General features: G+C 38.6%; 1 protein-coding gene and 1 pseudogene across 1 annotated transcript in view; one reads left to right on the top strand and one right to left on the bottom strand.

Moving 5' to 3' along the window:
- Window positions 1-26,081, bottom strand: part of INTS4 (integrator complex subunit 4) — a 113,579-nt gene that overhangs the window by 37,209 nt on the left and 50,289 nt on the right. The window contains exons 9-15 of the mRNA XM_005699496.3: window positions 23,635-23,706; window positions 20,562-20,736; window positions 14,609-14,814; window positions 11,547-11,689; window positions 7,570-7,685; window positions 3,798-3,931; window positions 2,417-2,574 (exon numbers count right to left, since the gene is read on the bottom strand). Coding sequence (XP_005699553.1) covers window positions 2,417-2,574; window positions 3,798-3,931; window positions 7,570-7,685; window positions 11,547-11,689; window positions 14,609-14,814; window positions 20,562-20,736; window positions 23,635-23,706 — 1,004 coding nt within the window. The remainder of the gene's footprint in view (window positions 1-2,416; window positions 2,575-3,797; window positions 3,932-7,569; window positions 7,686-11,546; window positions 11,690-14,608; window positions 14,815-20,561; window positions 20,737-23,634; window positions 23,707-26,081) is intronic.
- On the top strand, window positions 4,884-6,231 carry LOC102178701 (annotated as a pseudogene).

Below are 26,081 nucleotides of genomic sequence, written 5' to 3'. Positions count from 1 at the left end.
TGACATATGATGGGTGCTGAAAAATCATATAACAAATTAATGAACCCAGGCTCCCTCACTCATTGTAAAAGTTGGATAATTCTCTTATGATTGTTTTCAAATTCAAAGAAACAATGTACATAATACACTTAGAAGAGTGCATACATAGTGGGCATTTAATAGAAAAGAGTTCTTGTTATGATCAAGGACAGCAGAGCCTTACAAAGGATCAAATCCACGAGACTGAAGACGAGGTATAACCAGAAGAAAATGCTATCGATAAAAATCTTAGAAGTTTTCCTTCCTGTTAAGCCACCATAACTAAAGTTTTCAACAAATACTTACTAAGCTCCTATAAAGCACCCAAAATACAGTGGTGAACACTAAGTAGTTATGTCAAGTTCTAAAAACAAACCGAAAATTCATCCCCCAGGACCATCACTGAACTATAGCCGTGAGGTGAAATCTCAGTTGGGTGACATGCTTGCTGAGATTATAACGAAGGACAATGTGTATGACGGTGAATTTTGTTTGTTTGATACTAGTACTAACAAGTAAATGGCCATAGTCCTAATCAGAGAAACTTCTGTATGAAATCTGGACTAATAGTTCACTTTTCAACAACCATAGAAAATGTAAATTCTGAAGAACCCGAGGGGTCATCTGATCTATTCTTCACAGATATAAGAATCCCCTTCACTGTGCTTATCAGACAGCATCAGTTTTAGAGTCAAACAAAGCTAGATTTAAATCTCAGTTCTACTTCCTAACAAACTGCTTCATTTCCCCAAATTTCTACTTCTTTGTGAAATGGTTCACAACATCTAACTGCAATAATGTTTGTAAAACATAGTAGGTAATCAGTTAACTACTGTACCATCTGCTTTCCTTTCCAAATTTTTCACCATCCTGGCCACCTTTCTCAAGAATGCACTTAATAAGAAACACAGTGCCCAGGATGGACCACAGCAGTACAACGGTCATCTGACCAGCCCAAAGTCCAGCAGCACTATCACTTCATAAAACCAAGATCATTGAGGGTGACTCAAACCAAGATGTTTACTGAAGTCAAACGCCAGTGGTCTACCTAGTGGAGGGCCAGGGTGGATCTGAAATGAACAGTGTACAGCATCTTTGTGTTTCTGTTGTATATGGGTGATTTGGAGATTTATCTTTTTTTTTCCTTTGGTTTTTTTCAAATATTGTTTAATAAAGTTTCATTAGCTTAAAAAAAAAGCCAAAAAGCCAGCACTGCAGCTAATGACCAAACTAGCTAACTTTCGTGCATTCTGTACTTTCTTAATGCCAACTGGTTAGTAAAGTGTCAAGGATAAAACTTAAATGTTTATTTAGGTACCGGTGAGTCGGAAGTAGAGCTTATTTTCCTAGGCTCAGTGCCAACAACTTCAGTAGCAGCCTCTAAATTTAATCACCTTGGTGAGGGAGCAGATGAGAAAGAAAATGTGATTGAGGCAGCACTTCAGGGTCAGCAAACTTTTTCCATAAAGGATCAGATAGTAAATACCTTAGGCTTTGCCGTCCATAGTGTCTCCATGGTAACTACTCAGCTGTACCACTGCAGCAGGAAAGCAGTTGCTAAATGCTGTGTCTCAATCAAACCCTATTTACAGAGGCAGACAGATACTGCCTTTGCTAAAGGCAAACGGGTTTCATTTCTTTTCAGATCATTCAGGACATTACAACAGAGCCTGACAGTTTGCTGATCGTTATCAATATCCTTCCCTTCTTCCTCAGTAACAGAGTCACCATGCGCTAACTAAGCACTGGTCACTTGGCACAAAAACTACCTTTCCTAGCCCCTCGCAGCTAGATATAGCTATGTGACTTAAGTTCCACTCAATGAGACACAAGGAACGTTAGAACATGCAACTTTGCAGGAAGTGTCTTTAAAGGGAGTGCCTGTAGAAACGATGCCCTTCTACTCTTTCCTGTTTTCTCGAGGTTGGATTATATAGGAGACAGTTGAAGTTTGGATCTTCAGGCAAAGGCCACTTGATGCCGAAGATGCAGGAACAAGAAAAGAATGAGTCTAGGTTATCAGCCACCTCAGCTGTCTGCCTATGAGAAAGAATTAACTTTTCCTCTTGTTTAAACCACTGTTAGTTGCATTTTCTGTTACTCAAACTAATATATATATATATATATATATATATATATATATAAAGGTAAGAAAAGCTGACAACAGCTTCTTTGCTAACTCCTTCTAGCTTTGTACTAATCATCAATCTAGTCATGAACAGAAACCTTTTCTTTGTCATATGCTTAAACCACAATCTAATTCAAAATAAAAACATCATAAAATCATGTCAACAGAGTCAGAAAAACCAACCTATAACCAACATTAGAAATCATAAGGGTCAAGCCAAGCATAACGACATTAACTCTGTCAAAGGAAAAGAATGATCAGTCACCTCACCTGATGGTGAACTCTAGCAGCTCCTGGGTTCCCTGAGGATCAAGGTGCTGAAGACTATATACTCTTTCGAGGCTCTGCTGCAGGAACTGATGGGAAGGATCCTCTTGAGGTGTGATATTGGGAGAAAGACCTGATGACACTAGCTTTCTACCTGGTAACTAAGCAAACACAGTGGGGTTACACCATCAACTCTGTGGCCCAACTTTTGGTAAAACAAAGAAACCAGGGGAAAAAATGTGAGTCAAACAAAGAAAAGGAAAAAGAGCTAGGTAATTCTGTAAATAATCTTTTTCTCCTTCCTCAGCTTAAGTGGGAGAAAGGGAAAAAAGAGAAAAAAAATGAACATGGTCTACGCAATACAGCCAGCCACAAGCTGCAAGGAGAAAAAGAAAAGAGAATGGTATAATATTATTTTCTACTGTTAACTATAATAAATGGGCTAACCACAGAAATGAGACTAAAAATTAATGCCACATTTATTTTTAACCTTTATTGATCATTCACTTCATAGAAGACTAATGATTTATTCCCAAATAAATTTTTGTATTAAAAAGCATTTATAGCATGCTATAAAAATGTTTTATATTATGATAATTAATAATTACAATTCTTGTTCTTACTGCTCAAAGTGGCTACCTTTCAAGAAAGGGATGAGAAGTTTATAGTTAATAGTTTAAGTTTTCTAACCATGTACATATATTATTCTAAGTTTAGAGTTATTTAAGTAGGGATGAGTAAATTAAAATAAAGAGCTTAGCAAAGTGCCTGCACAAAGCACTCAGTGTTTGCTATTATTATCAGTATGGTGATCAGTATATTATCAGTATGGTTCATCAAAAATGTTTTCTTTCAGTTTTTAAAATAACATTATTAAAAAATAAACTTATATAAATAAACTTATATAAAAAATAAACTTATAACATTATTAAAAAGTAAACTTATTGAGAATCATAGTTTTATGTAATCATTAAAATGTAACAGGATCTAATCCTTGATTTAAAATATGCTGTTCCAGAAACTTCCCTGGCAGTTCAGTGGTTAAGATTCCATGCTTCCAAAGCAGGGGGTGTGGGTTCAATCTCTTGTCAGGGGTCTAAGATCCCACATACTGTATGAGGTGGCCAAAAAATTAAAAAATAAATAAATAAAGTAAGAAATGTTCCAGGCTTCTTCTTAATATAACATAGTCAATAACCCAGGTACATTCAAAAAATGAATGTTCTTAAAAGGTAAAGGATTCAGAAGCAGGAGTACAAAATAAGAGTTAAAGAGAATTAATGAATGTATTTTCAGAAAATACACATTCCGCTTTCTGCTATTTACCACAAAGGACTAAATATCAAACAAGCAAAAACATGGACAAAAGATGTTTTCAACATACTCTCAAGGCAGGAACAAGATGAGAAAGACTGTCTCGAAGGTAGGCATAGTGTCTGAAGGTGTGATCTGAGAACAATGCAGGCATCGTTGGACAGGTTTTAGCAGCATTGAAAATAAGAACCAAAACTGCAATGTCTGATAAATAGGTGCGTTAAGTAAACTTGGAGGTATCAAAGGTTGAGCCTGGCCAGAATTTTGTGCCTCTACTTCTAAGCCCTCAAATTTCTGCTAAATGACTACAATTTTTCTAACAAATAAATGCAGATTCAAAGAGCTATATAAACCTCACACCAAATTTCCCCAAGTACCCCTCCAATTACCAAAGAAAGGTTGTTCTAGTTATTTATTTATTTTTAGTTCTACCAGTTTATTGCTACCAACCCATCTCCCTCCACCCTCATGCACACATGCTCAGTTATGTAACCCCATGGACTGCAGCCCACCAGGCTCCTCTGTCCATGGACTTTTCCAGGCAAGAATACTGGAGTGGGTTGCCATTTCCTTCTCCAAGAAAGGTTGTTTTAAATTATGTCTGCTGATGAGAATACTAACAGATAGAAACTTTGGTACAATGCCTACTAAAGTATATCCTGGCGCAATCTCTTTGAATAATAACTTGATACAAGATTATAGACTTCCCTGCCGGCTCAGTTGGTAAAAAATCTGCCTGCAACACAGGAGACCCACCTGAGTGCAAGAGACTCGGGTTTGAGCCCTGGGTCGGGAAGATCCCCTGGAGAAAGAAATGGCAACTCATTCCAGTATTCTTGCCTGGGAAATCCCATGGACAGAGGAGCCTGGTGGGCTATAGTCCATGGGGTTGCAAGAGTTGGACACAACTTAGAAACTAAACTACCACCCTAAGAATCTTATGAATCCTGAGTAATCCCATATCTCAAAATCAAACAGAGAATCATTCAAATAATAGCAAATAATCAGAAACCTAAATGTCCAAAACCAGAAGAACAATTATACAACTTCTGTTTAATCTACTTGATGAAATATTACATAATCATTAAAAATTATATTTATTAGTTTAATATTGTATCAGAAGCATTTTATTATAACTGAAAAAATTAGGCTCCAAAATGTATAGGGGATATGATAGCAGCTATCTATCACCAAATGTTGTTTGATGAAATAAAATGTTAAAAAAAATAACAGCAAAATCCCAAACCCAAGCTCTTAAAAAGGGAGGAGAGGTGGGGAAGCAGGAAGGTACCTCTTGGGCTCTAGGGGTCTAAGCTCAACCTGGTTACCACCTGGTTGCAGTGAGGCTGCCTCCCCGCCTCTCTGGTCTGTCCCGGCCTCCTCTAGGACCTCCACTCCCACTATCCAGGAAGGCCATGTGGGGAGTAATCGCTGCTTTCACTTTCCCATACCCACTCTTCCAGCCGTATGCAGTGCTAGGCCCCACCCCAGCCATGGCCACATTCAGGGTCCTGCCTGAAGCCCAAGCCAAGGTGGATGTGTTCCATGAGACCTGAGTACTAAGACAGAGAACCTGCTCGGGAGCTATTTCTCCACGAAGAGTTCTGAGTTGGATGTGTTTTTTTGGGGGGATGCATTTTTAAAGGAGCTAGCTCTCAATGAAGCCAATCTGAAGGCTCTGGTAGGCATCCCAGGCTTGATCCAATCAAAGAGAAAGAGAAGAAGGAGAGGAAAAAACAGCAAGAGAAGGAAGACAAGGATGAAAAGAAGAAAGGGGAAGATGAAGACAAAGGTCCTCCATGATGCAGCCCAGTGAGCTGCAATGAGAAGACTGGGGTCCTCCTGCAGCATGTGCTGCCTGAAATCAAGGATGTCACTGAGAAGCTCAATCTGGTCACCACCTGGTTACAGCTGCAGATACCTCAGATTGAGGAGGGGAACAATTTTGGAGTGGCTGTCCAGAAGGTGTTTGAGCTGATAACCGCCCTTCACACCAAACTGGAAGGCTTTCACACACAAATCTCCCAGGCACTTCTCTGAGCATGGTGATGCCATGACCAAAACAGCTAAACAGCCCTAAGTGGGTCTTATCGACAACTGGTGTGGGAGCTGGAGGAGGCAGAGTACCAGGACATCTGGCTGATGGTCATGGAGATCCACAATGCTTATGCTGTGTTATACATCATCATCCTGAAGAATTTTGAAAAGCCCTAAAGCCCAGGGAAGAAATGAAAGGAATGATCTATTGAGAGCTTCCTCTCATTCTGCGATGGGTCCAGCAGAGACCTCCTGACTGTTACAGGGGACTCCATACTTTCCCCACCTTCTGCATATTGAGGCTGCTTCCTCATCTTGCTTCCCAGGCACAATAAATATAGTCATACCATTGCCAAAAACTAAATAAATAAATAAAAAGGGAGAAGGAAACACACCAAAATATTAACAATTACTTTAGCTCGTAAGACTCTGGCTGTTAAACACGAAATTTTTTTTTCCACTTTAAAATGTTTTCTATGTGTATTAATTTTGCAACAGAGGGAAAATCAGAAATAAAAATACAAAATAGGATGTCCCTGGTGGTCCAGTGGGTTAAGACTCTGAGCTTCCAATGCAGGGGGCATGGGTTTAATCCCTAGTTCGGGAACTAAGATCCCACATGCCTCTTAGAGTGGCCAAAAACTAAAAAAAAAAAAGAAGAAGAAGAAGAAATGTGGAGCTACTATATCAGCAGCAGACTGCTTACATCCTGACTTCTTTTACATTGAGAGAAAAAAAAAAGCCTGTAATTAATATTTAAGCTATATTTGAGGCAATCTATTATTAGAAGACAAACATACTAACATTATACTTTCAGAAATGTTTAGCTTTTTTTTTTTTAATGTGAACGGGGCTTCAGATATACAGGCATTTTAATATGTCCTGCTAATCTGTAGTAACACCTAGCCCACAAGTCTCTCTCAGATGAGCTGAATTTCAAACAGCCATAGTATTGCACCTGTAGACGTCAGGTCAGGGATGTACCTTTCTTAGAGGTAAATACAGAGTCAGGCATTTGTTAGCACATCAATTACACAGATCTTTTAAAAAATGGTTCAAATGCCCTATGAAAATTTAAAAAAAGAATTAAGAGAAAATTTTCTAATGGTCATCCCCAACAGCCAGTTATTTGGCTGATTCACGTCTCTCAATAAATACCTCCTTAAACCCCACCAAAGGTGTGCTACAGAGTGAAAAGAAGCATGGAAGAATATGGATGCATTGATGTAAATATATTCCCATTAGTGGAAAACAACCAGACTACATGCCAGGCTGCCCAAAGCTATTACAACACCCCTGAGCTTGTATTAGAGCCAGAGAATTCGTGTACCCTCGCTCAGCCCATTCTCTCTTTCAGGCTGCAGATCAAATGAAACATGGAATAAGAAAGGAAAAGTCCACAGCCTATAAACCAAATATGCCTGGCTCTGTATCTCAGATTTGCTGCTTAAGAGTTATTTAACCTCTCTGGATCTGTTTCCTCATCTGTAAGCAGGGAATAATACCTCCTTTCAGGGTTGTTTGAAAGATCAATGATAAAATATATGAAGTATTTAAACAGTATGTGGAATATACTAGGTATTCAATAAATGGCTAAAAAATTAGTAGTAGTATTCAATGGCAAAGGTGAATTACTGTGAATAAAGAAACAAAAGCTGAGGAAAATAATTATCACTAGGTTTCCTCAACATATACTTTTAACTAAAAGAAATGAGAAAGAGAAAACAAAATCCAAACCCCCAGACCACCAAAGCTACACTGCAGAAAAAGAGGCCAAAATTTCCTGCTAAGTCAGCAGAGGATACAAGCTGGATCATCCATGTCTGGTTCAGCTGTGTCAAAAAACGGGTGGGTGCTCAGCAGCTCAGGCACCAAGGGAAGCACCAGGGTTGGGTGCCGACTTCCCAGAAACTTCAAGCATCTGAAACAAACAGAATGAGAGCCCTCTTTAGTAAGTTAATAAATGCTTTAAAAAGCATTAGGAATTGTAATTAGAAAACATGAGTCAGAATTACAAATTCTCAACCATTTACTTTTGTGACTTCTGTGACTTCTGATAAGTCATTTAATTATTCTAGAACTCAGTTAATTCATCTAAAAACTTGGTTATTATGGAGATAAAAGATCTGACAGAGTAGATATTTTTCAAAGTTATTTAACTAATAACCATTTCCCCCAACTTCACTGCCAAGAGACCCTGATTTTACTCAGGCATCAGGTAGGTAGTAAAATACTCAGTGAAGGTAGGCTCACCCCTAGGGCTCAACCATAACTGGTCTAAACTCATCAGGGAAAAACGACTGAGGATGGTGATTATAGCTATGAAATAAAAAGATGCTTGCTTTTGGAAGGAAAGGCATGACAAATCTAGATATCTCTGTGCCAACAATGGCCCATATAGTCAAAGCTATGGTTTTTCTGGCTGTCGTGTACACATGTGCGAGTTGGACCATAAAGAAGGCTGAGAGCCAAAGAATTGATGCATTTGAATTGCGGTGCTAGAGAAGACTCTTGAGAGTTCCTTGGACTTCAAAGAAGTCAAACTAGTCAATCCTAAAGGAAATCAACCCTGAATATTCACTGGAAGGACTGATGTTGAAGCTGTAACACTTTGGCCACCTGATGGGAAGAGATGACTCACTGGAAAAGACCCTGATGCTGGGAAAGACTGGAGGTAAAAGGAGAAGGGAGAGGCAGAGGATGAGATGGTTAGATAGTACCACCGACTCAAACAGACATGAATTTGAGTAAACTCTGGGAGATAGTGAAGGACAGGGAAGCCTGGTATGCTCCAATTCATAGGGTCGCAAAGAGTCGGACCCTACTTAGTGTCTGAACAACAGCAACATCATGGCAATCCCAATCCCATTTTACAGTGACTAGTTTGCAAGTAGTCAAGTAACCTAGTTCTGGTCAATGTTACAGGAGATCAAGCCTGCTGGGGAATTTCTCAGGAATGTTTTCCTAACCAAATGGAAAAAAAAAAATTGCATGCAAATAAACATATCTATGAAACAGAAACAGACTTACAGATATAGAGAACAGATTTGTAGTTGCCAAACAAGGAAATGGGTGGGGGTAGGAAAGGATTGGAAGTTTGAGACTCAGTTCAGTTCAGTCACTCAGTTGTGTCCGACTCTTTGAAACCCCAAGAATCGCAGCATGCCAGGCCTCCCTGTCCATCACCAACTCCCAGACTTTACTCAGACTCATGTCCATCAATTTGGTGATGCCATCCAGCCATCTCATCCTCTGTCGTCCCCTTCTCCTCCTGCCCCCAATCCCTCCCAGCATCAGAGTCTTTTCCAATGAGTCAACTCTTCACATGAGGTGGCCAAAGTACTGGAGTTTCAGCTTTAGCATCAGTCCTTCCAAAGAAATCCCAGGACTGATCTCCTTTAGGATAGACTGGTTGGCTCTCCTTGCAGTCCAAAGGACTCTCAAGAGTCTTCTCCAACACCACAGTTCAAAAGTGTCAATTCTTCGGCGCTCAGCTTTCTTCACAGTCCAACTCTCACATCCATACATGACCACTGGAAAAACCATAGCCTTGACTAGACAGACCTTTGTTGGCAAAGTAATGTCTCTGCTTTTAAACATGCTGTCTAGGTTGGTCATAACTTTCCTTCCAAGGAGTAAGCGTCTTTTAATTTCATGGCTGCAATCACCATCTGCAGTGATTTTGGAGCCCACAGAAATAAAGTCTGACACTGTTTCCACTGTTTCCCCATCTATTTCCCATGAAGTGATGGGACCAGATGCCATGATCTTCATTTTCTGAATGTTGAGCTTTAAGCCAACTTTTTCACTCTCCTCTTTCACTTTCATTAGCAAATGGAAACTATTATGTATAGGATGGATAAACAAGGTTCTAACTGTATAGCACAGGCAACTATATTCAATATCCCATGATAAATCATAATGGAAAAGAATATGAAAAATAACACACAATATATACACACAAAATATACTTCGCTATATACTAGAAAGGAACACAACATTGTAAAGCAACTATACTTCAATAAATTTTTTTAAGAAGAGAGAAAAAAATGCATAGAGGGAATGACCTTTTCTTTCTGTCTTAAGATACTGTCTTATGAGACAGCCATCTTGCAACTATGAGAAGAAAGTCAAGAGAATTGCAAAAAAAATCAACCAGAGTATTTATCATGTTAAACTGTTGAATCAACTCTCTGACTTTTTTGTTAAGAAAAAACACCAGACAGTGATTAAGCCCCTTTTAATCAGATTTTCTGTTACTTATAGACAAAAGCATTCTAACTGATTTCCTAGGTGAAGTTCTAAAATCAGAAGAGACCTGATCTCAAACAGGAAACTTAATAACTACATGGCCCTGAACAAATATATTTCTTACCTACAAATGAGATAAAAGGATTAAACAAAATAATGAATGAAAAGTACTTGGCAAGGTGTCTGCCATTATATAAGAAGAACTCAATTAACTATTAGTTAAGCTATTATTAATTGGCTATTAGTTAACTACCATGACTACATGAATGCCCTTTATAAGGCATAAAAAAATATATATTTGCTGGTATTTAGGCATTTTTCTTATTTTTTAATAAATTTTTAGTGTAGAAGGTGTGCTGAATTAAAAAGAAACACAGAACTTAATTTAATGCTCTCAGTGAGTTTATAATCTAACTGAGGCAAAGATGACTAACATTACAAGGTAATGAACTATTAAATGATAGTTTGGTATCATTTGGTTTCTACCTGTCAAAGGTAGAAGAGATCACCATGACCAGACAAAGTTTCACAAAAGAGACGAGACTTCACCAAGGACCAGAAAGTAAGATCAGCAAAAGAGAGAAAACAAACCCCAGGAACAAACTGATAGGAGTATGGGGTATGAAAGGCATCGCATTCAAAACACTTGATACTGTTAGGAAAGTACACTTTTCCCCAGTCTTTATTTCCTTCTGTGTGGAAAGAACTTAATTCACTAGTTTTCTGACCTCTCTCAGCCTTTTTACTCACTATGCCCCAGGGGACATTATAGCCCCACATCCCAAATGACTGAGTGCTCCCTGAAGGCAATCAAGAAACGCACAATGAATTGAGCTGAAAAAAAACATGAAGAAATGGCAAAACAGAAAACCAGATAATAGAAATGTTACCTAGAGCAAGATTTCCTGGTATTTTAAACTTTTAGTATATCTTGATTTGACCTGATTTGTACCTGATTTGACCCACAGTTTTTCTAGTTTTGGTAATAATTTTTTAAAATAAATCATATATTTGGAGTGATCTCATCACATAAGTTTGTTGAAATATGTGGAGTACAACAAAGCACAGTTTATAGTAAATGTATGCAAGTAGCTCTTCAAATGAACAGTGTTAAGCCTGACTCTAAACTAGAGGTAATGAGGGGAATCATGATTTTCCATCTGAAGATCAAGTACTTACCCTCCCTCTAATCTTCACAACGATGGAAACAGACAAAGGAGTGACTAACATCATATACGAGGACTCATCTCTGTACCTCCAAAAGTTACCATAGGGCTTGGCACATAGTAAGTACATGGCAGGCACACTATATTTGCTAGGTGGACAGATGGACAAATGAATAACCTAAGACATGATATTCAGTTTAGGAACCAGATTCTTGAGGGTATGGCTAAGTTGAATCAGGTTTCTACAGTGAAGGCAAAATTGAAGGCCATATCTCAATCCATGATGATCCACTGAATAATGTCAACACTGTACATTTAACACATTATCAGACTCAGCAAGCAAATGAGAAAAAAAAAATCCTTACTTCCATATGGAGTCCCTATCAGTAGGGTACTTGGTTAAATTTTTTAGCAGCTCCACCAGTGCAAGATGAATCCCTTCTTTGGTTGAAACATTAGTACAGCATAGGAGTTCATGAAGAGCCTCTCTAATATCTCTAGATGAATCCTTAAAAAAAAAAAAAGGAACAATAATAATAAAAGAAATCACTATGGATTGGCTATTTATGGAGGACTGTACAAGTTAAAGTGGGAGGATAAGACAAAGAGCCCCTCTCAAAGAGGAGGGCCTAGTAGTTGAAAAGACTTCAGAGAGGAGGTAAAATGTGAAATGATATTTGAAGAATTCATTCATTTGTTCATTCATTCATTTGTACACTCAACATTTACAGAATATTTATTAAATAGTCAACATTTATCAGTACCTACTATGTACCAAGTGTTAGGGATACAGCCATAACTAAAATCGAATCTCTGCTCTCAGGAGCTTCCTTCCAGTGAAAAGACAAAAATAAACAGCTAAAGGACTGCCCTGGTGATCCAGTGGTTAAGAATCCACCTGCCAATGCAAGGGACACAGGTTCCATCTCTAGTCTGAGAAGATTCCACATACCTCAGGGCAACTAAGCCCGTGCATTACAACTCCTGAAGCCTGCATGCCCTAGAGTCAGTGCTCTCCAACAAGAGAAGCCATGGCAATGAGTAGCTTAAGCACCACCACTAGAGAGTAGCCCCTGCTCGCTGCAACTAGAGAATGTCCAGTGCAGCAACAAAGACCTAGCACATCCTAAATAAATAAGATATGAGAAACTATAAAGAAGGTTAAGGATAAGAGTGCCAGGATTGGAGAGTTATTTTATGTGGCATGATCAAAGGGAACGGCAAACATAAAGGCTATGTTTGAAAGGCAAAAGCATGTTGAAAAAACAGCAACATGGCTAGGGCAGATAAACGAAAAAAGAGGTACACCAGGTGATGTCAGAAAGTGGCCTCTTCCCTCCCCAATACTTTCTGCTCAGCCTCACTTAAATGATTAGAAGAGTTCACCAACAACTTCTTAATGCTAACATAAACGGACATGTATGAGTTTTACTCTTATTGATATCTTCATAGCATTTTTTGCCAGTTCTTTAAAACATTTTAACATATACACTTTGAAACATGTATAAATAAATAGAGACAAGAAACCCCCCAGTCTCAACAATTAACTCATAGCCAATCATGCTTCATCTATATCTTAACCCTCCCCTCCCAAATAATTTTGAATCCAGTCAGAGAAATCATAGCATTCTGTTGGTAAATATATCCATAATACTTATTTTTAAAAATGAGTCTTTCAGGCTCCAAGAATGTCCACTCATTGCAGTTGGGTAATATGCCCCTTAAGTATCTTTTAATACGTAAAATCTCTTTACATCTCACTTTTTACCCCTTGCAATTTCTCCCCTGTATATCTTGAGATGGTAGTTTGATTTACAGGCTTGATCAGAATCCGGTTTGATTTTTTTGGGGGGGGTTTGATTTTTTTATAAGACCACTTCACAGGTGGTACTGTATACTTCCCTCAGCAACTATATATTTCTCCTTTTGTGATATTACTAACCACTGAAGATCACTGCCTAGATTTAGTAATTCATTACAGTTGTAAAACAATAATATGTAAATTCTGCCATTCTTGATTTATTAACTGAATACTTCTACAAGAGAAACTTCCCTTTATCACCTAGCTGGTTGTCCTGAAGTTCCATTTGTATCGGAAAAGGAAGGATAAATGTTTGTTTCCTTAATTTACCAGTTTTCAAAATAATGAGTTGATTACTAAGCACCTTCCAATGTGACTAATGAAGTGTTTTACTTAATTATTATAAAATCATGGGTTTCATCATATTTGCTGTTGTAATCTTAATGAGATGTTTCACCTTTGGCCAGTGAGAGACTATCTAAGTCATCTCCTGGGTCTTTTGATATGAGCCTAGGGGTCTCTGAAAGCTAATATCTGCTTTCTGTATGACAAGGCGGTACAAGGTTATCTTGTTATGTTTCCTGCACCACACCTGGAATCAGCCATTTCTCTTCTGCATTTTGATTACTTTTAGCAGGAAATAGGATCTCCAAAGTATTTTTTTTTTAAGTCAGGTTTATTGACATGTGTTACATTCTATAAAATTCATCCTTTCTAGTGCACACTTCCATCACTTTAACAAATCCATATAGATATAATCACCATCACAATCACGATATAAAATACCTGCATCACTCAAACACTTTCCTAGTGTCCCTTTGGAGTCTACCCCTCACCCTAGTTTCTAGCAATCAATGATGCATTTTCTGCTACACTTTTGTCTTTCCAAAATGTCATATAAATGAAATCATAGAGCATGCTGCTTCTAGTGCCTGGCTACTTTCATTTAGCATAATGTATCCATGTTGTTACATGTATCAGCAGCTACTCCTTTTTATTTATTCATTTTAACCAGAATGACTGGATGGGTCCTAACTGACTTTTTTGTGGGTTTCTTTTTTAAATTTTATGTATTTATTTGCCTCTTCCCGATTCCTTGAATATATCATATCCACTTTTACCTCTGGATCTTTAAGACACTGCTCCCTCTGCTTGGAACCCTTCCACCCCACTACCATCAGTGCCACTCCTTCCCAAGAAAATTCTTTATATACCTGAATCTAATATAATTTCTCTTTCTGATTTTTCTAATATAGCAAGTCAACTATACTTTCATTAAAAAAAAAGAAAGAAAATGCCTCATTAAGTCCTACTCCTTCAAGTATCCACTACAGCATTCCTTCTTTCTTCCTTATCTCCCCAACCTTACCTCGGCTAATTCAAATTAGATACTCTGTATTCCCAGGGCATCCCACCCTTTCCTGATCATAGCAATACTAAGCTTTATTCAAATTTCCTGTTTAACAGTCAGACTCCTCCATCATGAAGGAGCTATGTCATCAAAAAGCAGAATTGTGCTACCTCTTCACTATTTTATCACCAATGTCCGGCAAAAAAAGAAAAAAAAGAAAAGCAGCACTCAGTAGGTAGTGATGAAGAAATGCATAACAAACTGTGATCGCTCACCTCTAACACAGCCAGGACAGTGTCAAGCTGATCCTCTCGAAGAGTGATATTGTTAGAGATTTTTCTCATGGTATGTATGGACTGTAGACGTACTTCCTCAATTTCATCATTAAACATGTCAACCAGGAAATCAAGGCACTTCTCAGCAAAAGACGGTGAAGACTGGGCCAGCATGCAGAGCGCCTCCACAGCAGCAATACGGACCTCTAGAGAGAAGGGAACAAACAAAACTGCACGTCAAGTTAAGACCCATGGATAAAATGCAAGGACTGCTCATTCGTGCTCGTGTTTCCCCCTTTACTCTTCTCACTCCACAAACTCTCCCTGGGAGATCTCCTCCAAGCCTGTAGATTCTGCTACTGCCTTCACACGGACCTACAAACAAGGACGCTGGTTCAGAGGTTAAACTGAGGTTCAGATCTTAAACCCACAGACATGTGATCAAGTCACATGTCTATCTCCATTAACTTAAATTTCTTGAAAACTCAGTTGTCTTATTATCTCAGTATTCCAACCACAGTACTTTTTTAAAAAGCACTTTTCAAACAGCATTATTAAGATTAAAATAGGCTCAAGTATCATTATTCTCAATCTAGAGATAAGACTCAACAAAGTAGATAAACTTGCCTCAAAGTGAGAGCAGAGATAAGACTAGTACTCTGGTCTTCTAATTATAGCCTAGTGTCATGTAGTAGTTAAGGGTACTGGCTCTGGAATGACAGAGGTCGCGCACTGAATTGCAAAAAGTAATCCATCCACTAACTTGGATGGTGATCTTGAATAAGTAACTTAACTTCATAGCACTTCAAGAGAATTCTCATTTTCTTACAGAGAAGTTAGGAGGAGTAAATGACATAGTGTGGGGAAAGTGCACACACTTTCTGGCATGTGTTAAAGGCTCAATATTAACCATGATATAGGTACAGATCTTGTAAGCACCCTGAAAACCGAGGCATGTCCCCTATCTCTTCATATGCTCAGAACATGTAACAGTAAGGCCACTGAGTCCAGGAAGCCCTTCATTCATTCACTGACAATGCATTCTGAACATGCACTATATGCCAGGCCCTGTGCTGAGTGCTGGGACATAAGAGATGAGAGATGAGTAAGTTACAGTACATGCTCACAAGACTTCCACAGATGCCTGTTTCATTCCAATGGTTCCCACTGAGTTCTACAATAAAATGTACAGTTTCAAAACAGCCTTCAACTGTGGTTAAACTCTCAAATACAGCCCGGTTTTTTTGTATAAGAAAGGTTTTACAGACACTTAAAAACAGAATTACTACATTAAAGGGAGATGACTCAGATTTTTCTTGGTACTTATAAATTCCTCCTTTTCGTCAGAAGGGAAGGATTTGCTCCACATCACAATGATATAATTTAAACACGAAATTGCTAATAATTATAAAACAAGACAGAAATGGACCCAAATATTTTAAATGCTGACCCTGCTTCCAAGGGCTTTATCAGTTATGTAGCACTGACTCATATGTAAGTCCTGCAAGTGTATCAAGGGAATCACAGAGAAACTTCTGATCAACATGAGGTAATCAGTACTCTAAGCAGAAGCAAAGACATTTGGCTTTCTACTTTGCCATGCACAGCTCAGCTACAGGTAGCTAAATTAACATTTCCTACTGGACTTTTTGGAATGTTGATAATATGTAACAATCTCCTTAAAGATCTAGGGCAGAGAAAAGGAACTAGCTTGCTCGAGAAAAAAAAAAGATTGATCCTCTGGTATCTTAACGTGTGTAATCAGGTCCTAGTTTTGTTGCTTACCAGCTTTGTGCTTCACACCATCTCCTAGCCACTACAGGCTAGCACAGCCCACTGCATCACACAGTGATGAGTGGTACAATGGAAAGCACAGGTCGTGCTAAGAGAATGCAGAAGAGGCACACAGGCTACTGAGCAGGCTCACAGGCAGCATCCTGGAAAGTGACCCCTAAAATACTACCAGATGGAGTGGCTGGGCCAGAAGAAAGAAAAAGGGCCTTTCTACACAGAGCAAGCACATGTAAAGGCCCAGGAAGGAGGGAGAGCCTGCAACAAGAGGACTGGAACTGTGTGATACTATGGATACACTAACAGCTACAGCCAACGAAACAGGCTCCATTTCACCCAGCAAATGCATCCCTGAGACCCTGACTGACCCAGAATTCTGTAAATATGATTAGAGAGCTGCCGTACCTGATGCTGGTTATGATCTATTCACTTTCCAAAGTTAAGTTACTTTAATTAGACCTTAGTGACAAACTAAAAACTGTAGAAATAAACCACATAAACATTAACTGTGATTAAATTCATTTGTAGAAACTAAACAAAGCAAAACTGCTAGTAGAAACAAAATAGATTCTAGTTACCTGTCTTAGGATAAACTGGGTTTTAATAACTGAAGTTCCTTATTATCTAACACTATTTAAATTTTTCATTCATATATCAAGTTCATGGGGAAAAAAGGCAGAAGCAGCTTTAATTTCCATGTATATAGAAGGCCTTATAGTAAACTGGATAGAGTAACCCAATTCTTCTATCTACTAACAGAAGAACTGTCTTTCCAAAGTAATTTTCTTGTCCTTCTAAGAAATTCTGTTCTAAGGTTATCATTTTTGTAGGCATTTTAAAGACCTTAGTTCTAATCCTCTGACACAATTTTACTGTAAAATTTGAACAATCAACATTATCTACTTAGGTATGTTAGCCTAACTGGAAATAGGATGTTGGAGTCACTCAACTCAAAGCACTATCTGTGATATATGTGAGATGGACAGCATCATACTATGGAAATGCTAAGAGCTTTGCAAGGGCTTCTATTACTGGTTAAAATGGAGTAACAAAGCCAGATTAATCCTTCTTTCTGAAACAACTAAAAACAGAGACAAAATATATGAAACAAAAGTATTCAACACACCATATATCCGGCAGTAAGAGGGAGTGATCTCTGAGAGACAGGAAATAAATGAGGCAAGCTCTATGATTCTAACAGTTTACTGTCTGTAGAGTTTCCAGGTTGTAGGTCTCCCTGAGTTCAGAAGACAGAGCTGGGAGTTCAGAAGACAGAGCTGGGAGTTCAGAAGACAGAGCTGTGATTAGAGTTAGAGGGCAAAGTACAGAAAGGAAAGAAGTGCACAGACAGAGCAAGCTTGGGAGACCTGCAGAGGAAACTCCTAAGTCTTCAGTCAATTTCTGATCTGTGAAGAAACTACCCAAGGCCTAAGAAAGAACCACCCGAGGATTTGAGGAAACAATCTCCAAAATTCACACACGGTCAACAAGTTTTTTCAGAAGGGTTGTTTCACTAGTGGAGAAAAATAATCCTGAGACTTAGTGCTACTCCAGTCCACCTAAAAAAGCTTAAAAATAAAACCTGAGCTAACTGCATTCTAGAAGAAAGCTCAAGAATACTTACAGGAATATAACAATGTTCAGCACCCAATAAAGTAAAGTTCAGGGTGTCTGGCATCCAATCACAAATTACCAGGCATGCATAGAAGCAGGAAAATATAATCCATAAGAAGAGAAAAATTAACCAATCAAAACTAACCCAGCAATCACAAAAGTAATAGAGCTAGAAGACAATGACATTAGAACAGTTACTCTAAATACATTCTCTGTTGACAAAGCTACAAGAAAGATTAAACATATTAAGTAGTGACATAGAAGACACCAAAGAAAAGAAGCTTAAATTCTAATCAAACTTCTAGGGATGACAAAATGTCTGAGGTGAAAAATATACTAGATGGAATTAATGTCAGATTAGACATTGTGGAAGAAAAGATTAGATAGGACAAAACAATAAACATTATTCAAAATGAAACAAAGAGAAAACAGACTAAAAAGTAAAAAAAAAGAACAGAGCACCTGTGAGTTGCAGGACAAACTCAGTAGCCTAATATAAATGTAATTGCGAGACCCCAAAGGAGCATGGGTTCAGAAAAATATTTAAAGAAATAACAACCAAAGATTTTTCAAATTTGCTAAAAACTACAAACCCACAGATCCAACAAGCTCAACAAACTCCAAGCATATGAAATATGAAGAAAATTATGCCAAGGCATATCATAATTAAATCATTTTAAACCAGTAATAAAGAGAAAACCTTAAAAGCAGACAGTAAAAAAAGATACATTTGTACAGAAAAACAGAATTTTTAAATTACAGCAAGGCTTCCCTGGTAGTCAAGTGGTTAAGAATGCACCTTGCAATGCAGGGAACAGTGGTTCGATCCCTAGTCCAGGAAAACCTACATGCTCTGGAACAACTAAGGCCTCAAGCTGCAATTAATGAGCCCATGTGCCTAGAGTCCATGCTTCAAAACAAGAGAAGCCACTGTAACAGGAGCCTGTGCAACACAACTAGAGAGTAGACCCCGCTCACCACAACCAGAGAAAAGCCTGTGCACAGCAATGAAGACCCAACAGTCAAAATTATAAATCAGTAAAGTTAAAAAAAAAATAACAGCAGACTTCTCTACAGAACTGAAAAACTGTGGAACAAGATCTTGAAAGGACAAAAAAAAAACCCAACACAAATAAATATGCAGAGTACATCATGAGAAACGCTGAACTGGAAGAAACACAAGCTGGAATCAAGATTGCCGGGAGAAATATCAATACCCTCAGATATGCAGATGACACCACCCTTATGGCAGAAAGTGAAGAGGAGCTAAAAAGCCTCTTAATGAAAGTGAAAGAGGAGAGTGAAAAGTTGGCTTAAAGCTCAACATTCAGAAAACGAAGATCATGGCATCTGGTCCCATTACTTCATGGGAAATAGATGGGGAAACAGTGGAAAGAGTGTCAGACTTTATCTTTTTGGGCTCCAAAATCACTGCAGATGGTGACTGCAGCCATGAAATTAAAAGACGCTTACTCCTTGGAAGAAAAGTTATGACCAACCTAGATAGCATATTCAAAAGCAGAGACATTACTTTGCCGACTAAGGTCTGCCTAGTCAAGGCTGTGGTTTTTCCTGTGGTCATGTATGGATGTGAGAGTTGGACTGTGAAGAAGGCTGAGCGCTGAAGAATTGATGCTTTTGAACTGTGGTGTTGGAGAAGACTCTTGAGGGTCCCTTGGACTGTAAGGAGATCCAACCAGTCCATTCAGAAGGAGATCAGCCCTGGGATTTCTTTGGAAGGAATGATGCTAAAGCTGAAGCTCCAGTACTTTGGCCACCTCATGCCAAGAGTTGACTCATTGGAAAAGACTCTGATGCTGGGAGAGATTGGGGGCAGGAGGAGAAGGGGACGACCGAGGATGAGATGGCTGGATGGCATCACTGACTCAATGGACGTGAGTCTGAGTGAACTCCAGGAGTTGGTGATGGACAGTGAGGCCTGGCGTGCTGCGATTCATGGGATCACAGAGTCGGACATGACTGAGTGACTGAACTGAACTGAACTGAATCTAGAATTGGATTCCCAGGGAAATATCTTTCAAAAATGAAATGGGACTTCCCTGGTGGTACAGTGGATAAGAATCCTCCTGCCAATGCAGGGGACACAGGTTCCATCCCTGGTCTGGGAAGATTCCACATGCCAAGGAACAACTAGGCCCGTGCACCACAATTACTAAGGCTTCTCTCCAGAGCCCTTGAGCCACAACTACTAAGCCCATGGGCTGCAACTGTTGAAGCCTGTGTGCCTAGAGCCTGTATTCCACGACAAGAGAAGCCACTGCAATGAGAGGCCAGGGCACTGCAACGAAGAGTAGCCCCTGCTCACCGCAACTACAGAAAGCCCAAATGCAGCAATGAAGAGCTAGCACAAGCAAAAATAGGCAAATAAATAATAAAAGAATTATTTTTAAAAAATGAAGATGAAATAAAGTCTTCACTGAGTGACTGTGAAGATCAAGTCAGACAATCTGTATCACTCACTACAATGCCGGTGACATAGCACTCACTCAGTAAGTGGGCACTGGTATTATTATGAAGTCATTCTTACCGTACATCTCATCTTCCAATCCATGAACAAAGGCTCCACAAGCTCCTGACTCAATCAAGTTCACAGCCCCCGTATCTATCTCTTCCTTGGGAGCATCATCTCCCCACTTCCTGCCGCTGGAAAACTCTCCCGAACTGTAAAGTTCCTTGGCACGTTCATGTGCAGTGCGTTTCCTCTGTAGAAGACAATAATTACCACTTGCTGGAGATTCATGAGAGAACAGTTAGGTGCACATCAAGAACATGAGAAAGTGGGAAATAAAGACTGCTCTCGGGGGCTTCCCTGGTCACCTGGTGGTTAAGAAGCTGCCTGTCAATGCAGAGGACATGGGTTCAATCCCTGGTCTGGGAAGATCCCACATGCCATGGAGCAACTAAGCCTGTGCACCTACTAAGCCCACACTGTAGAGCACATAAGCCCAGTAACTGCAGCCCACACACCTAGAGTCCATGTGCCACACAAGAGAAGCCCCTGCTCTCCACAACTAGAGAAAGCCTGTGTAGCAATGAAGACCCAGCACAATGAAAAACTAAAAATTTTAAAGTAAATAAATAAATCTTAAAAAAACAAGACTGCTTTCTGAAAGTTGCATTAAAAAAAAATTCAATAGTTATCAGAGCAGAGATATGCAAATTCAACTTGAAGCAAAGACAAAGACCCTCAGGTCTATCATCAGTTCAGTTCAGTCACTCAGTCGTGTCCGACTCTTTGCGACCCCATGAATCACAGCACGCCAGGCCTCCCTGTCCATCACCAACTCCCGGAATTCACTCAGACTCACGTCCATCGAGTCAGTGATGCCATCCAGCCATCTCATCCTCTGTCGTCCCCTTCTCCTCCTGCCCCCAATCCCTCCCAGCATCAGAGGTCTTTTCCAATGAGTCAACTCTTCGCATGAGGTGGCGAAAGTACTGGAGTTTAGCAGACAGTAATCTTATCAAAGATACTAACTTTATTAAGGGGCTTCCCATGTGGCTCACTTGGTAAAGAATCTGCCTGTGAATGCAGGCGCATAGGAGACTTGGGTTCGATACTAGGGCTGGGAATATTCCTTGGAGGGGGAAATGGCTACCCACTCCTGTATTTTTGCTGGGATAATCCCATAGACAGAAGAAGCCTGGAGGGTTTACAGTCCATGGGGTCACAAAGAAGTCCAACATGACTGAGTGACTGAAGACACACACCCACAGCTTTATTAAAGAGAACACAAGAATATTCATCAGAGAGGTGGTCATGTTTGCCATGGCAACACAGGAAAGGGAGAACTAGAGAGGTTAAATCATGGCAGTATCCCTCTAAGCATCATCCTGGGTAGACAATACACTAGCCCTAGAAAAGAATTTTTTTCAAACCATAGGACTATGCTTTATTTGAGCAACACTATGCTCACCAAGCAAGCCTCTAGTAAATTTACTTCCTACACAGGTTGCTTAAGGGGAGATATACTAGTTGGCTAAAGTAAACATTGAGTCTACTTGACAGTTACAGTTACCTTCGTAAATGAATAAACTGGCATTGTGCTTTATTTTTATTTATTTGGGTTCACCAGGTCTTTTATATATATTTTTACTTATTTGCCTGCATTGGGTCTTAGTTGTGCCGTGCTCGATCTTTGTTGCGGCATGTAGAATCCAGTTCCCTGACAGGGCTTGAACCCTGGCCTCTGGCATTGAGAGCACGGACTCTTATCCACTGGACCACCAGGGAAGTCCCCGGCAATCTGCTTTAGATATCAGGTTCTATGAATCTTGCTGGAGTGAGACCACACCCTCACGGCTGATGATCTCAAAGGCACTGATGAAATATAGCACCTGAGCCTACAAGGATGTGGTTCGGACCCATTTATGGCTTGCAATGTATCTTAGGTAATGTTGAATTACCCATCCCTCATCATTCACCATGAGCAAGTCCTTCTTTGCACTTCCACTCCAGTATACACAAAGAACACTGAAGCAATCACTGACCTCAAATGAAGGGAACCCTCTACAAGAAAGCCATACAGCAATGTTTCATGAAGCAAAGATATCAACTCTTCAACCATTCCTAAGAATTTATCTTATGGAATCAATCAAAAGGAAAAAAGATCTAAAATCCATGGAGATAATACACTCTATATATAATTTATAACAGTGGAAAAATTTAGGAGAAACTATCAATGTATAACAAAGGGCTACAAAATGATAATACATCTACTTAATGGGATATTACACTATCAGTAAAAACTATAAGCTAACAAAATGAAAAAAGCATGTAGCGGTAAAGGTAAAAAGTAGACTACAAAAGTATCTGTACATAATGATTCCATGTTTAAAACATGCATAAGAAATAGCTGAAGACAAATACCTCAAAATGATATGTTAAGAGTAGTGGGAATATGGGTAAATTGCTTCCCTCTTCCTTCTACTTGTCAAAGATTCTGATTCCTTATTAACACTTTTATAATTTAAAACTTAAGATACTGACAATAAATGATCCTATCATATTTTCAGACTCATATCTGTTCCTGACAGCTATGCCAGAGAACCATCAGTTAGTTTAAGGGCATTCTGCTACTGTTCAAAGTAACAGGATGCTGCTACTGAATTCTCATGTAAACTCTTCCATGAGAATTGCTATTGAAAGGAGGTCTAAGATGTCATACAACCTAACAAAATAAGACAAGACCTTTGTAGTTTCTAAAAGAGAAAGTTAATCTTGCCTCTTCTTTATAAAACACAACCTGTGAAAAGTATCTCATTAAGATAATTTAAAATGTAATGAAGTAATTTGTGATTTGGGTCAAGTTACTAAGAATTTGCAGGAGGGCAGAGCAACCCACTCCAGTGTTCTTGCCTGGAGAATCCCAAGGACAGAGGAGTCTGGCAGGTTACAGTCCATAAGACTGCACAGAGTTGGTCACGACTGAAGCGACTTAGTACCCAGCACTAAGATTTTAAATTAAAATGTAATCTAGTCACCCTACATTAACTTAACAAATTCATGGGCCGTAAGATTGAATCAACACAACCTGACATACAGTTCCACTGATTTTGGTTTCAGAAACCCAGTTTAAACAACAAAGAATTCAAGTTACCCTCAGATCTGACATCAGCTTCTTATCAAGCGTCTGTTCCAAGAAATGAGAACTGACTTGCTCCATAGAGCCCTATAAAAAGGAAGAATCCAGAGGAAATTAAACAACTATTAAGACCTAAATATTATCTTAAAATTCAGTTTGCTGCCAACTTAAGAGCATAAAGATAACATTATTCTTAATAGTAAACATCCCTATGGGTTTTGAATCATCAGGAAAATGATAAAACTATTAGCAGCAGCAGTAGCTAGCAGTACCTATATAGAGCTACTAGGTGTCATGCATTGCTCTAAGTGCTTTATACACATATTAACTCATTTAATACTCACTACAACTCTACAAAGTAAATACTATTATTAGTCACAACTTATATAAGGGGAAAAGAAGGCACAAAAAGATGAAGCAATTCATTCAAGGTGACAAAGAGTATAAACTATAGAGCTGGGCTATAAACACAGGCTAAAGAATCCTTTGCCTTAACTACTACTTTCCTTTTCATTGCATTCTATTCATTCATTTGTCCATTCATTCCTCAAACAAATACATATTTAGCAACCATTTCTTTATATGCCTAGAGTTACCAGGAAGAGGAATACAAATACAAAAAGACATCAATTCTGCACTCAACAATTTCACATACTAGTGAGGAAAATTGACAAGAGATAACTGCATTATGGTATGAAGTTTTATAAAATATCTGAAAGTTTTCATCATGCTATAAGTCAAACAGAATGGACTCTATTCGCTTTTTGTACAAAATGGACTTAAGTCTAAAGCCTCATCATTTCATTTATGTTCTTGGAAGCCTGGCTTCTGCTTTCCTCTAGAGCTTACTCTTGTCACACATCACCCAAGTTGAACACTCCGTCTTACCAAAACATACCAAACTGCTTGCAGTTTAACATGATATTGTAGTTTAGTATGATATTATAGTTCACTATGATGTCAGTATGCATGATAGTGTACTCATATATTTCTGCTCACATTTTCTCCTTCCCTACTTCTTTAACTAGCTAACCCATACTCACCTTTCAAAGTCAACTAAGAAATTACCTCCTCCAAGAAGCTTTCTGCGCATGTGTTAGATGCTCTTTCCTAGAAGTACCAATATTATAACTGATTGATTGCCTATGTCAATCTACCTGACCATCCACTCTTTTGAAGACACATATTATGCTCAGTTTGTTGAATTAATGAACACGTAGTCTGAAGACTAAATACAGTTTATTGATTATGAGTTTGTCTACTTGAGAGCTGGAGCAGCGGAGTTTACCTCTTAGCTTGCACAGAGGAACTAGTAAACCAGCAGGACCCTAGCTGTACAACCACAGCTCCCAATATATAACTGGCCCCCCACTAGGAAGGAATTCTACATGTGCTTTAGAGCATCAAATATCATTACTACCTACGTGGCCTTGGAAAAATTACACTTTCCTAAACCTTAGTTTTATTATTTATAAAATGAATAATATAATATCTACCTCAAAGAGTTTAAAAGAACAAAAAATTATTTGCAAAAAGTGAATATATATGAGTGTAAGTATGGAGGCATCTATTCCCATGTGCTTGTGTATAAGGAAGTGGGTGTATATGCATGTGTATATGGATATGCCTTCGTGGCTAAAAGCTTAGTAGGCTAGAACTCAATAAACAGTAACAATTATTATTATTAGCAAAATTAGACTAATAATTACTTCTGAAGTAGTAACATAATTACATAATTTAGAGTTGTTTGGATTTGAAATTACTGAAATGACATAAAGCACTTGACTGAAACTAGAATCTAAGTGAAAACCTTTTCAACTCACCACTGTAATTCATTATTCATATAGCTTTATATACCTAAATGAATTTTAGATTCTACAGGGTACAAAACCAAAACTTTGAATGACTCTGCTTTAAGGATTACTTTTCTAACCTGCCTACTCAGATGACAATATATCATTGAATTATTCCTCTTAAACATCCCCTCACACACACTATACCACACTGCAGATGCTTAGTACATGCTGACTGAAAGAATCTGATGAATGACTGAACTGTTCTGAATGTTAAAATATCCACAAATCAAAATAATGCTTTAAAATGTGAATTCAAAAATAAAATCACTAAAAGCTAGCTTGTTTATTATGGACAAGCAATATAATATATAAGCAGGAAAAAATGAAATCATCCAAATTATTTATTTTTCCATGAAAATGCTTCACAAACATCTTAGCAGTTACCCCCAAAATATTGATCAAAGGACAAGGGCTATCACTGTATTTGTGTCCAGTACAGTCAGGTCCAAACTTTTTAGCCAACAATCTTACTAAGAAGACTGGCAGAGTTGGAGGCCCTCAAAAGGGAAGTGATCAAAAAGAATTTCAGGCTTTCTTGCTGTGACACTAATATAAATTTTTACAGATGGTTATATATATGTTTTATATATTGTAACCACCCCACCA

Source organism: Capra hircus, chromosome 29 (assembly GCF_001704415.2).
Source record: "Capra hircus breed San Clemente chromosome 29, ASM170441v1, whole genome shotgun sequence".
NCBI classification, from domain to species: Eukaryota; Metazoa; Chordata; class Mammalia; order Artiodactyla; family Bovidae; genus Capra; species Capra hircus.
This window is presented reverse-complemented; position numbering and strand designations above follow the sequence as displayed.